The sequence below is a fragment of the Syngnathus leptorhynchus genome, chromosome 13 (genome assembly GCF_054491065.1).
Source record: "Syngnathus leptorhynchus isolate UIUO chromosome 13, UIUO_Slep, whole genome shotgun sequence".
Classification (NCBI taxonomy): domain Eukaryota; kingdom Metazoa; phylum Chordata; class Actinopteri; order Syngnathiformes; family Syngnathidae; genus Syngnathus; species Syngnathus leptorhynchus.
Window position 1 is genome coordinate 7424897 of NC_141207.1, and position 14509 is coordinate 7439405.

Here is a 14509-nt window from a genome sequence, read left to right on the forward strand (position 1 = left end):
CCACGTGTTCCCGGTTCAAAAATAGCCCGCTGAGCTCACACTTTGACTGGCCTAAAGGTCAGATTCGTCTCAACAGAGCTGAGTTAATCCATTCAAAATGAAAAAAAAAATTATAATAGTGTGCTTTTGTAAAGACGTCTCATTTCAATCTTGTGAGAAATAAAAAAAAATCATGACTCGTCTTGTAATGTCAAACTTTGGCCACCAAGAGACGCTGTTGCCCCATGGTTAAGATTTGGCTGGTCTTCGTTGCCCGTTTGCTTGGGTACGCATTTACGTCCGTCATATTGAATGTGTCCGATCTTCCCGTGAACTAATGCAAGTTAGATGGCTAAACTTTAAATACCTACAAAATTGACAAAGTAACTTGCACCATTTACTGGAAAATTGGATGTTTTGGTTAGTAAATCCACAGGATTACAACAGTACTTGAACGCAGCCAAAATTGCTTAATTGAATCGCGCCCACCAACGACGTCATTGTATTATCAAAATTACCACCGTGATAATTTCGGGTAATCCATATACAGTAATGTTGTCCAATAAAAACAAAAACCCGAATGATGTCAAAATCAGGAACGCGAGCCTTTGAGCTGTGAACGGTGCTGCTGGGCGGGATGACACTAAGAGTTCCTACAGCACTGTAACGCAGCACAGAGAGTTCCGAATCGGAGGCAAAAGCAAAGCAGCGGCATCAAGCTGGCAGCCAGCCCGCATCGTTGCTCTCCCCCAGCGGACGCAAAGGTATGGAAAAGCTCGTTATAACTGGGATAATAGTCAAAGGCAACAACACGAACTCCTACTAATTATTCGCGCGTATCATGTTTGTGGTTTAGTGATGGCGAGTGTCGTATCGGGAGGCATGCATTGCTAAAGTTAGCCTCTTCGCTAGCAGTGTTGAATGTTTCCAATGGGTTATCGTTAGCATCGGTTAGCTCCCCGCTGTCAAGTCGGGTGTGCTAGTGTTAGCACGCCGGTGAGTGTCCCACTATTCCCACCGATTACCAATTACTAGCAGTTGTGATACTACTTTATCTTACTTTCACTTGAGGATTTATACGTTTTTTCCCCCCTCTGTGCGTATATTAAAAGGTTTGGGGACATTTGACAGCTCCGTGCCCCAGAAGGGGTTACTATGATGGAGACGCCGGGGCGGATAGCAAATACACAAGACGCCTTGGACTTCACCGTGGAGAATGTTGAAAAGGTAAGGAGGCAATTGATTTGGCTCTGTGTTGAGTGATCGTCATGTTGTATTGTGCGAGTGTGCATGAAGATTTCTGACCAAAGATGCATATGAGTGCTTGTAACCAAACAGTCTGCATCTTTACTCTGTGTTGTTAAACAAAACCGATACGACTCAAAAATGTCATCATTAAATAGCTTGTGAGAAGCTCACAAGGTAAACTTAAGCATATCTTCCACACTTGTTAAGAAACACAAATGCACATTAACGTGTCAAGACTGACTTTTTAAATGACGTCACTTGCCCCCCCCCCCCCCCCCCCAAAAAAAAAAAACGCGATTCAAATGGCATAAAATCAGCCTGCATAAAACTGAAACAATCGCTAACCCGGGACAAAATTACTTGGCCATTACATATTCTGTGATGCTGGCGGAAATGAGGTCTACTGAGTTGCTAACATCTTTAAATTTTAAAGCAACAGTCATGCCTCTTCATCCACCATTTTGCACAAAATTGATTTAGGGTGGTGAACTGTGTGTAGTGTCGTGTTGCGGCCATAAATCTCCCTGCTGGGTGGCCACAGACGCTACTGAAGGGTTGGGTGGGGGAGGATGGAGGCCGGAAGGTGTGTGTGTGAGCAGAGTAATGTGCAGAAATGGATGGGAGTGGGGGCATACATGGAGGATGACGATGTTGCAATTGTACTCCTTCATTTTAACATCTTCGAGGACCTTTGCTGTCATTTTCCCAATCCAGTTAGCAACCAAGTAACCAGTGCGTACATAATTAATATGTCTGTCAGGTTCATTAATAATTGATTCAATTGATCTATAGTGAAAGTACCTGATGTGGGTGGTGTGAACCATATAAACCAAGCACTACTTTTATCTAAATGAAGTTCTTCAATTGACTTCAACCTAGTTTTTGGGTATTAATATGCCACAAGATGGTGGCAAAGCATTTTGTGTACATAGCGCCCGGAGATGATGGTTCCTGGCTCGGCGGCCACGCATTTGTTCTTTCTTCTGTCCGACACACAACGTTCTACATTGTCCTCACTCGCCAGCCACACACATACTGACCTGACCTCTGAAAGCAAAAGACAAGTGAAGGGCACGACACTTAGCATTAGCATTCTGTGGGGATGTTTGAATGACATCGTCTAATGTTGTAATGTGTTACTGTGCTAAAAATAAATTGGACCCTTACGACATCGCCGTTAAAAAGATCCTTTACGGCTGCCTGTTTTGCGTTTTGCTCGTCACTTGGCGCAATTTAATGTGAGAGCAGATGGCGAGGCTGTGACCAAGGGGACATTTTCTCACTTTTGTCACCACTCCTCCGCCTCGCAACGGCCGTTCTGCCAACAACCCGCTTGTACTCAGGTGCAGCCAGGTGGCACGGGCCGGTCCTGCCGTTTGTAGCTTGATAGCGTCAAAACGACCTCGGGCTCACATTACGAACGATACGTGATCAACCCCGTAGATGTCTCGCCATTAAGTCACTATAGTCAGGGCTCTGCCTGGAAACTGTTTTCTACACGTCTTCTTTAAATCTGGAGTGAGGCCGGTGAGCTGCACTAATGATCCCGCAGCACCGCGTTGCTACGTTTAACTCTAATAGGGCAATTGGTGGAATGAGAAAGTAGAGAGGTGCTGACTCACAAAAGCATCCTACTGCAAATTTGCTTGCTACAACGATGTAAGATTACAAGAGCTGCTTTATACTTTGGTCTCCTTTATTGTCATTTCATACACTGTATCGTTTTAATATTAAAGCTCAGTCGGTGCTCCATTATCGCATCGTCAAACCTGTCCGTGGTTTTAATGATGAACGGTTCGGTGGCTTTTATTGCGAATTTGCGTCTGTAAGCGTTCCGAGGCCATCATTCATCTCGACTGCTCTCAAACGTCCTTGCTGCTTTGTGTACCACTCAGCAGCTGTTCTTGTGAGCGCCATTTTTTTTTATTTTTTTTAGGTCAATGCTTTTTTTCTGCTAATCGTGTAAAAAAAAAAAAAAAGTGGCTCGGGGCTTTTTGGGGATATTAGTAAGCAATGTTGTTGCCGTTTTATATTTTTATGTCAAGTGGAACTGGTGAAATAAAAAGGAGCCGTTATGTAGTAAAATAGCCAAGAATAGAAATATTGAGAGACCCTTTATTTTTCAAACTGAAATAGTTTCATTGTCGTAAGGTAAAACAGAAAAAGTTTAGTGTGTTTTCATCTCATAGTGCATTTGTGTAAACTTCAACTGTGAATATTTCAAGTGATTTAATTAGCTTTTTACTATCCTCTGTTTGCCTTTTGCTGGCAGGCCCTCCACCAGCTGTATTATGATCCCAACATCGACAACAAGAATCTGGCCCAGAAATGGCTTATGCAGGCCCAGGTGTCTCCTCAGGCCTGGCAGTTCTGCTGGGCTCTTCTCAGCCCAGACAAGGTATAAAAATCCACACACCGTCACACGCATAGGAATAAAATTCAACATTCATCACGTTACTGCACAGGTGCCGGAGATCCAGTATTTCGGTGCCAGCGCGCTCCACACCAAGATTTCCCGCTACTGGTCGGACATCCCCAGCGACCAGTACGAGTCGCTGAAAAGCCAGCTGTTCACTCAGATCGCCTGCTTCTCCTCGGGCGCCAAGATGGTACTGACGCGGCTGTGCGTGGCGCTGGCGTCACTGGCGCTCAACACCATGCCCGAGGCCTGGCCCGGCGCCGTGTCCGAGATGGTGAGGGTGTTCCAGGAAGAGGGCGGAGGGATTGACGGGCGGGCGCGTTGCCTGGCACTGCTGGAGCTCCTCACCGTTCTTCCCGAGGAGTTCCAGACCAGCCGCTTGCCGCAGTACAGAAAGGGACAGGTATGATTCAAAGTTGTTACCACAGCACAACAAATTCTAAATATTCTTCTCATCAGGTTCGGGGTGCACTGGGCCGGGAGTGGGGGTCCGTTTGCCCTCTGCTGCAGCAGCTGCTGCGACGGACGGACAGCCCCGGGGCGGTGAAGGCCCGAGTGCTACGCTGCCTGTCGTCTTGGGTGCTGCTGGATGTGCCGCTCAGCGAGAGCGAAGCCCTGGTGCACGACTGCTTTGTTGCCCTGCCCGACCCAGAACTCTTTGACACTGCTGTGGAGGCGCTGGTCAACGCCATCTCACAGCCAGACTCCCAAAGGTGAGAAGGTTATTTCGCAAAACTGGCAGATTATTATTATGATCATTATTATGATTATTATTGCAGAGGCCTAATAATTAGCCAACCATTAAACGGTCAGGCCCTACTCCCCTATGATGTCTCAATTAAAACAAATTATGGTATTTAAAATTGTAATGTAATAAAGATTAAAAAAAATATGTATTATAATATATATGAACATATAATGTATATAAAATAAAAGTAATTAAAAATAAAAACTCTAATAAATGAAACAAATAACTCTAAATTCTACAATTGAGATTTCAACTCAAACAGCTTGAAACATGTCATGGTAGTGATGGGAAAAAAAATTGCCTCGGAGAATTGTGAGCGTTATAACTTCATTCGGAGGAGACAGGGTGGGTGGGCACTGGCTGGGCATAAAGGCGGGAGGGATGTGATGCAGGGGCATGTTGACAGCTAAAAGGGGGGAGGAGAGGCAAAAGGGGAGGTTGGAGGAAGCGAGCGGCATGTCTTGGTTGGCTGGCGTCGCTATAGTTACAGAGCCGGGGCGAGATGTCATCGCGACCAGTCGATTCAGATGTGTTGAATAATCCTTACCCCTTCTCTGCAAAAGGATGGAAGTGGAGGTGGGGATGGGGGGTGGATTCTTACCTCTGCTCTAAGACTAGGAAGGATCTAAACGCCGATCAATCACTTTTAATGCGAATGTAAAGGCTCTCAAACCATTTTTACATCCCTGAGAAATCTATAGATTGATATTTATTCTCCTGTCCTCTTCCCCGCCACGCCTCGGGTTCTCTCCCTCTGTTTAAACTCATCACAATCAACTCATTGGAGGGCACGCGATTGGTGCAGCCGCATCCTGTTGCCAGGCAACCCTCCCCCCCCTCCTCCCGTCTCCGAGGTAATTGCAGAGGGGATCGCAACAGGGAGTAGTCGAGAGGAGACCGAAACTGACCCCCCCCCCCCTTCCCACTTCATGTCAGGCTTCCTTTTTTCATTAAAAGGGAAATAGTATGTAAGATCTTTTGATAGTTAAATGCCAATAATTGGGCGTTAGAAAATAAAATGAATTGATTTATTGGTTCTGGAGCACAAAGAAAAAACATCACCCCCCCCTCCGCAAAACAACAAAAAAAAATGCTTCATTTGTCCTTTTTAGGACATGAGTCACAACTTTATAGCTCGCACCGGTTAAAAATAAATGACTCGTTAAGTGCTACTCGCAGAGTTGCTCATTTCGATTTCAGTCCATTGGCATAAATGCACGCCTTCATCTCCCTCGTGCTCCCTCTGCATATATGCGTAATGTTGTTGTTTTCGATTTTTATTTTTTGTAAACACACATGGTCTGTGACATTTGGACACGCATACGCTTGATCTTTAAATGTCACGCTATCGCATGACGCCATTGAGGATATCCGTAGATGTCGTGCGAGCCAACAGACCGATAACTGTTATTACTCCGAGCAGTTGCTTTGATTTCAATAGAACACAAAGTCGGACCATTTGTGTGTCCTCGACGGTTGTTAACTTTCACGTCTTTGCGTCTTCTAGGTACGTGAACACCTTACTGAAGTTGGTCCCGCCGGTGCTGGCACTCCAGGAGCAGCTCAGAGAGGCCGTCCAGAACGGCGACATGGAGACTTGCCACGGGATTTGCCGCATTGCTGTCACGTTGGGAGAGAACCATTCCAGGTTGGTCTAACCCTTAACAATATAGACACACTTCAAATGATGACTTATGATTTATGGTCGACCATATTCAGGATTCTGCTGGAGCAGGTGGATCACTGGCAGAGCTTCCTGGCTTTAGTCAACATGATCATGTTTTGCACGGGCATCCCGGGACACTACCCGGTCAATGAGACCACCAGCTCGCTCACACTCACCTTCTGGTACACGTTACAAGTAAGGCATCACGCGGAACCATCTCAGCAGTGTTGCGTCCGCCACTTAAAATAGTCTTTTATCACCTTCAAGGATGAAATCATGTCGTTCGAGTCAAATAAGCAGGCAGTGTACCTACAAGTGTACAGGCCGGTGTATTTCCAGCTAGTGGATGTTTTGCTCCACAAAGCTCAATTCCCATCGGATCAAGAGTACGCATCCTGGTCCTCGGATGAGAAGGAGCAATTTCGTATTTACAGGTTTGTTGGGCACTCTGGATTTGTTTGTTTTTTGGGAAAGAGACTAAAAGTAGTTTCTCCTTCAGGGTGGACATCTCTGACACGCTCATGTACGTCTACGAGATGCTGGGCGCCGAGCTCCTGAGTAATCTCTATGACAAACTGGGACGACTCTTGACGAATACAGAGCAGCCCACGTCGTGGCAGGTGGGCGGGACGCTGTGTTTCGTAGCAGATTTGAGAAAGTTAAAAACAAAAAGATGTGACTAGCTTATTAGCACTGTTAAAAATACACCATTTTTATTCCAGCACACAGAAGCTTTGCTGTACGGTTTCCAGTCCATCGCGGAGACGATAGACGTCAATTACTCCGATGTCATTCCGGGCCTCATAGGCCTCATCCCAAGAATCAGTATCAACAACGTTCAGCTGGCCGACACGGTGATGTTCACTATAGGTGAGACTCGCCGCCACCGGTGGTGAACTTTAACCCAGAGGGGTGCCGGTGCTTGACTTTAAATCCCGGTACCAGGCGCTTTGGCTGAATGGTTGGCCGACCACCCGGTGATGCTGAGCAGCGTCCTGCCCCTGGTGCTGCAGGCTCTGGGCAACCCGGACCTTTCCGTCTCGTCCGTTTCCACGCTAAAGAAGATCTGCCGCGAGTGCAAAAGCGACCTGCCGCCTTATGCCACCAACATTGTAGCCGTATCTCAGGTGCGTTTGTTTTCTACTTCATGACCACATTCATGTTCATTGTGTTCACTATTGTTGTTGTTTTTTACAGGAGGTTTTAATAAAGCAGATCCACAAGGTCAGTTTATGGTCTGTTTTTGATTTTGTTTAAAATAATAACACAACTATGACCTACTTTATTTTTCTAGACGAGTCAGTGCATGTGGCTGATGCAAGCGTTGGGCTTTCTACTGTCTGCGTTGCCCGTGGAGGAAATTCTGAGGAATCTTCATTCCCTAATCACGCCTTACATCCAACAACTAGAGAAGCTGGCGGAGGAGACGGTGGGTGGACAAAAAAAAAAAAAAATGCCTTTTTAATATCCGCTACGTCAGCCAAGATGAATCTTTGCCTCTGTCTTTGTCGGCAGTCTACCCACACGCAGAGTAACACACAACCTCATCGATCCTCGTCGCTGTTGTTTACTGTCTCTCGGTTGCTTTGTCAGCGTGACATCAGACTGGCAAATCAGTTCCAAACAAATAGCGGATAAATAGTGGCTCCTAGTGGGCAGGCCTTCAACCTCCGAGTCAATATTTGTTATTCGAATAAAGCATGGCCCTTTTTGTAACGCGTCACATCGCCATGGAAACAGCAGTGAGTCAAACTCCAAGTCATTAAGGGAATGAGGTGTGGCTGGATGTGGATCCCGAGAGAAATAGCCTGCAAAACAACTTCTTCTACTCATGAGCACGTGTTCCCCACTTGTCTACTGCTGCGCTAATGCGGCCTCATTAAGATAAATGCAAGTCATGCGAAAGTAATCCAATTAGGCAGGGGGACTTCTTAGTCATGAACCAAAGATGGCTTTCTTAACTCAATTGCTAAGACGTCTATTTAATTTAAAGTACATTTTTGTAATGACAACAAAAGTAAAACATTAGAATTTAAGATGTTCCTCTCCACTGTATGTTGAATATTTTTTTATTTATTTGTATTAATTAAAACGTTTTTTTTTAAATATCTTTTCTATTTTTTTTTTTTAATCTAATAATGAAAGTGGTTTTCTGTCTCTTTCGTTTCTCCTCTCAGCCTAATCCGTCCAATAAATTAGCGATCATCCACATCTTGGGGCTGCTGTCCAACTTGTTCACCACGCTTGACATCAGCAAACAGGATGACGAATCGGTCGACGGCTCAGCTGCGCCTGTCAAAACGGCCCCGCCCCCTCCTGGACCCAACCCGGTCAGCGCTTGTCTAAATCTTCCATAGTTAGCTTTATGTTTTATTTCCACCAGTGAGATCTCACGATGCTTTTGTGTGCGCCCCCCCCCCCCCTCAGGTGGTGGTGGTCCTGCAGCAAGTGTTTGCCCTCATCCAGAACGTGCTCAGCAAGTGGCTGAACGACTCCCAAGTGGTCGAGGTGCGTCTCCTCCTTTCCTCACCCTGTTGGAATTCGGTGACATTGTGGGTTGAACGACTTTCACGTGTGCTGCTCAGGCCGTGTGCGCCATCTTCGAGAAGTCGGTAAAGACGCTGCTCCATAACTTTGCCCCCATGGTGTCGCAGCTGAGCCAAATGCTCGGACAGATGTACAGCACCATTCCCCAAGCCTCGGCCCTCGACCTTACACGACAGGTAGCTGTGTTATTTTTTATTTTCTTATTTCTCCCCTTTGTCTGGTCTGCTACTTCCTCTGACGTTGTCTCAGAACATCGGTTGCCAGGGCAACTCTGTCTGTGTGGTCGTTTCTAAAAATAACCAAATGACTACCACTGGAGATCTTAAAGGATCGTAACACAGGTTCATCTGAGTTTTTTTTTTAAATTATTTTCTTTTATTTTTCTTTCAGCTGGTCCACATCTTCGCCAGCCAAACTGAGCATTTTCCACCCATCAAGGCTCTATTTGAGCTGGTTACATCTGTAACGTTGTCCATCTTCCAGCAAGGTAGGGCTTGGTAATATTGTGAAACGTTGCCTTTCATTTTACACGATCCAAAAGTGAAACACAATTCATAATTAATGTCCTCTACAGAGACTTTTTTTTTTTTTTTTTTTTTTAACACCGTGGCGATAGTGATGTTGTAACGCTGCCGTGCCGACCGGGACGTGCGAAAACATGAGCGTTGAAATGTTTACGTCAATATTTTGTGTTAAATATTCAGCACTTGCTACACTTGCACAGCATAATGAGGGAAATTCTGCCTTCACAAAGATAATAATACTGATTAGTGTTTGAAAGTGTACCTAATGTTGTGTCCAGCAACTGTAATTATTCCAATATAGCCTGGAAAGGGATTTTGGGGAACTCAGGCCAGACACCGAACACGAAATAAAGACGTCTGCCTCTCCCGCTTCCCCTTTATGTTGCCACCCACCCCTCCCACCCCTCCCACCTCCACCACTGTCTCCTGCCTCCCTGCTTTCGATTGCTTCCGCAATGGCTGCCTCACCCCTTGACTCCTCAAACTCTTTCCTTTCTGAGCAGGTGCCTTTCTTCAGTAAGACGAGATAGCTGCGCTCGATTATTCATATGGCGGCCATGTAAACGCTGAATACGGCGCTACTCGAGCTGCTTGGCGGCCATCTGAATAAGCCCCGTGTTCCTTCTGTAGTTAGTGTGTCTGTTTGTTTGTGTGTGTGTGTGTTTGTGTGTGTGTGTAGAGCTGCAGGGAGGGCTTGGTTTTGCTTTGCTGAGCCTAAAATATGTTTGGAGTGTGGGAACAGCTAAAGCTGGGCGCTCACTACAGACGTCGGTCATTGCAACATTAATTTTAAGCTGTCAGTCTCAAGCCATTGTTCACTGAAATTGTATTTTTTTCCAGATGTGCATCATTTTGTTTTTCTATGTTTGTAATTGGTTTGAAAAGAAATGTCTAGTGGTCTGTGTCCAGCAATTAATATTACTAATAATTTCGCACTGAGGGTTCTTCTTTGGAGCGAAGGGGAATCCGCTGACAGCTGAAACACAAGCTTTGTTTATTCTGAAATATTTGGTTTTTTTTTTTTTTTTTATACACGGCATGCGTTTCAAGGTGAGCGGCTCGGTCCCCATCCCTCCAAAGTGTCACAGTAACAGAGGTGCCTCCTGGGTTCCCACTCCAAAGCCACTTTTCTTTCTTAGGTTTCTTCTGTTCCTCTCTTTCTTTGTCGAAAACAGACCCATGTCTCCTCCGTCTTCTTTTCTTTCTTTGTCCCTCCAAGAGTTTGCCAACGCTTCATCCCTTGCCCCGCCCCCCTTCCCTTCCCTTCCGCCCCTCTTTGTTCTTTACTCACATGTGAATTATTTCAATGAACTACTTTTGAGTTCTCTTTTGAGTTCCACATGACTGTTGAATCTGTTCCGTTGCTGTTTGTATATTATTCTTATTCTCTTTTGATTTCTTAAGTTTCATCTTTATTATATTTTAGGACCCAGGGATCATCCTGATATTGTTGATTCATTTATGCAACTCCAAGCTCAGGTGTGTTTTTGGTTACTTATTTCACTCACTTTGGGTTTCTCTCTTCCTCTGTTTCTCTCTGTCCTTTTCTCCTCCTCTCATCTTGGACCTTAAAAAACCCCGTCACATAGAGTAAGGCTTTCAAATGACCTTTCACCTCAAATGCTCAGCATTCTAACAGTCACCTTGTCACATCAATCGTGGCCAGTTTGGGGGGGGATCAATGGTACCTTGACTGGAGTTAGATTTTTTTTTTTTTTTTTTTTACTGACTTGTCAATTTTTGAAAGAGAGAAATCGGAAAAAGTTTAGCCACCTCATACTTGAACAAATTTTGTGTATGTACGGTATAAAAAGATCCAAGCTACAGTGATTAATAAACATCTTGGTCAAATTAATCCATTAATTTAGAAAATTTTTAAATGGTCCAAAGAGTCACAGATTCCTTGTTTTTGTTGTTTTATACCCAAACATTAGCATCAATCATTATTATACAAATGATTTCAAGCATCATTTGAAATGCTCTCAAACAACTAGCAATATGGCGAACTCGGCTTTAAAAACAACTGCCACTGGGTGTTTTTTTTTTTTTTCCTCTTCAATCCCCCAAGGATATTTATAGACAAGCATTTGCACTTACATTCAAATGGACAATTTAGTATTCAGTGAACTTCCACCGTAGTCCCCCGGAGAAAAGCCGTGAACAAGCAAACTCAAAAGCTGTAACTTAAATTGATTAAGCATCGACTCGTTTTAAGATTCCACGTAAATCTTTATTTGTCGAAAATCCCTCAAAGGTGACTGCTTAGTCTCTGAGTGGCCTCCTCTTCGGTCATTCCAGCCCACAGCCAATCGGAGCCCCCCGAAAGAATTAATATTCAACTCTAATGTTAATCCCTTCAGACAATTTGGCTGTTCTTTTCAAATTATAATTCTTTATTTTTTTTTTCTTATTGTCTTCATTCCTCTCCCTTTTGTTTTCTATCTTTGGATAGATCTGACCTCCATCTTTCTCCTCCTCCTCTCCTCTCCCTCTCTCCTCCATCCTGAATGAGTTGTTTATGAGATGAGTTGTATTTCTCGTTATCTGCACATGTCGATTACCTGCACACTTTTGTTGCATATTTCAACCAAAAACACACACATCCAAAAAATGACGTAGCATTGCATTTAGTTTTGACTTGAGGTTTTTTTTGTTTTTGTTTTTTTTTTTCAAACGTTTTGGTTTCAATTTGTTGATTCGCGGAGTCGTGCGTCAGAGCATTTCTCTCTGAAGTTTTTTTTGGAATAGTCGAGCAAGCACTGCGGCCTGGTAGCCAGATCTGTTTTCAGTCCTTCGTTGCTGTCAGATATGACTACCAGGCAGGTAGGAATGGAAATATTTTTTCACCGCCCCGTGTCAATCAAGCCACCCTAACGCTTCTGTTTGCCTCTTAGGCCCTCAAACGGAAGCCCGATTTGTACTTGTCTGAGAGTCTGGACGTAAAAGCTGTTTACCACTGTGGTAGGTTGAACGTTGGCTTTCAGAATTTTGCTTCCAATTGGATACAGTAAGGAAATGTAGAACCATTTCCCTAATTCTTTTAAGGATCATGATTTTAATCCAAAAATTTTTAGCCATCCTGATAAATATTTCATACAAAACAAAAATATTTTTTATTGACATAAAAACCTCTTCCTAGTAACATCTATCCTATTTTTTCCCCCCAACTCGCAGGGATTCTATCGTTAAAGTTTCCCGAGGCTCCGACCGTCAAGTCGACATGTCTCTTCTTTGTGAGTGCGAGCCTTCCTGTGAGATGATGGAGATTCCTTGCTGACGGCTTTGCGTCCATTTCAGACTGAGCTGTTGCCACGCTGTTCCGACGTGCCCCCGGTGGCCAGATTGTTGCAGGAGGACGGCAAACTCCTGATCCAGGCCCTTCTTGAGGTGACCAATATTTCATGTTCTACATGTAAACAAAAAGTAGGTCGATATTAAAATGTTAATCCCCCCCCCTACTTTGTCCAGGGTATCGGAGGCGGAGCCTCTCGGAACCTGATGGACCAATTCGCAGAGGTGTTGTTCAGTTTGAACAAGCATTGCTTCTCGCTGCTGGCCGTGTGGCTGAAGGTGGCGCTGCAGCCGCCGGGTTTCCCGTCGTCGCGGGTCACGTCTGCGCAGAAGGATCATTTCTCCCAGCAGATACTCAGGTAGCGCCTCGAGTCAACTCCGAGTTTCAATATGGCAAGCTCGAACCTTTATTTTTCCACATAGAGAGCGAGTGAACAAGCGGCGGGTGAAGGAAATCGTCAAGGAGTTCACGCTGCTTTGCCGAGGCCTGCACGGCACCGAGTACGCCGCCGAGTACTGAGCTCCGGGGACAAAACAAAACCCCCGACAGACGACATAGGAATTGATGACGGGACAAGACGTGGGACCCCTTTTAACGAACAAACACCCTTGTGGCTTTTAGGGAGGCTCTTTTTTTTTTTTTTTTCCGTCCTCCAGCTTCCCAGCATGCTGCCTCGTGTCCCCCTCCAAATTCCTTTCACTGCAAGATCCCTCCAAATTGGGCCGGTGTGTCATTCGGCCTTCTCTTGATCTTCCTGTGGTTTCCTGTGAAATGAAAATGGTATCGTAACGTAGCTACTAGACGTACTCATTCAGGATGACTTATATATAAATATACATATATGATATCTTTATATATTGAAAGAGGAAGTCGTGCTGCTACTGGGGAGGACGTGATGTAAATGTCATATGTTTGGGGAGGGGGGGGTATTCCGGACCACCCCGTGATACCTGCTCTTGCCAAATGATCAAGTTCTGAGCGCGGTACGTGTTTGAAACTAAAGGACGAGAAGGGAACTCTGGGAAAAGCGAGGCGGGGAAACTGCGAGAGCCCGATGAATCGTCATTCCTTATTTCTTCATTGAAAAAAAGGCTAGCAGAAGACAATAACTCGGTGTCCCTAAAGTCTTGTAACAGGCACACAAAAAAAAGAGCAAATTTTCATAAAATTGAATTTTTTTAGCATGGTGTACAAGTGGTTGGCCTATCCGCTTCACAGTTCAGAAGATCAGGGTTTGAATCTTTCCTGTGTGGCATTTGCATGTTCTCTGACTTCCTCCCACGTTCTCAAACGTGCGTCAGATTCATTGAAGATTCTATTTTGGAACCCTTGCCCAAATGAATTGTCCTTAACTATGAATGTGAAAAAATGACCGCATGGACAATTTTTGCCATTTTATCCAATTGAAATATTATCAAGCGACATTTCTCAAATTTCTTATGCAACCCAATCTTGCCACTTTCCAAATTTCAATATGCTCAGACTTTAGGGCCACCAAAAAAAGGTTTCCCCACCCCTTGCACCAGTGATGAAATGAATCAAAGTTGTGCATATTATTAGATATTTCTGCAGCATATTTTTGACTGTGCAAGTTCATAGCTGCATCTTTACACACTCGTCCACCGCACTTATATTGGACCTACAAGTACACGACCATAACCTCCTCATTGTTCACTCCATCATAAAAAGACATTTCTTCAAGCCTCACTTTTCACCAGACGAAATTGAAATCGGGATCGGAGGTCATGAATATCCATGAAGAAGGACCATCATCAGCATTCAAAATGTATCTACTCCCATCCACACTCTAATCCTGCTGTCTTACCCGAGGTGCCTGCAGACATGTAGCATGTGTTTGTGTTCAGTGGGGGAAGAGCGACGTGGCTTTCGGGACTATTGACCTCTTCAACGTTTGGAAAGTCCATGGAGTTTGTATATGAACTGTCACGGACTGGATTCTCATATGTCTGAGGGGAAAGATGAAGTTGGTGGTGAATCAGAGGGAGGGTTGGAAATGTACATTTTTTTGTACCTTGGCTTTAATTTATTAAATATATCTAAGACTGCAGCTGACTCTTGATTTAAT

At 44.6% G+C, this 14509-nt stretch overlaps 1 protein-coding gene across 1 annotated transcript; it reads left to right on the plus strand.

The window, feature by feature from the left end:
- Nucleotides 1-520: 520 nt before the first annotated feature.
- ipo13b (importin 13b) lies at nucleotides 521-14483 on the plus strand. The gene is made up of 23 exons (XM_085928446.1): nucleotides 521-743; nucleotides 1092-1206; nucleotides 3500-3625; nucleotides 3693-4049; nucleotides 4106-4359; nucleotides 5902-6042; nucleotides 6114-6255; nucleotides 6328-6494; nucleotides 6560-6680; nucleotides 6783-6930; nucleotides 7006-7187; nucleotides 7258-7284; nucleotides 7355-7489; nucleotides 8238-8390; nucleotides 8488-8568; nucleotides 8646-8783; nucleotides 8998-9094; nucleotides 10558-10610; nucleotides 12026-12092; nucleotides 12306-12364; nucleotides 12429-12518; nucleotides 12600-12781; nucleotides 12846-14483. The coding sequence occupies exons 2-23, from the start codon at nucleotides 1135-1137 to the stop codon at nucleotides 12940-12942; spliced, it is 2889 nt and encodes a 962-aa protein (XP_085784572.1). The 5' UTR covers nucleotides 521-743; nucleotides 1092-1134; the 3' UTR covers nucleotides 12943-14483.
- The last annotated feature ends 26 nt before the right edge of the window (nucleotides 14484-14509 follow it).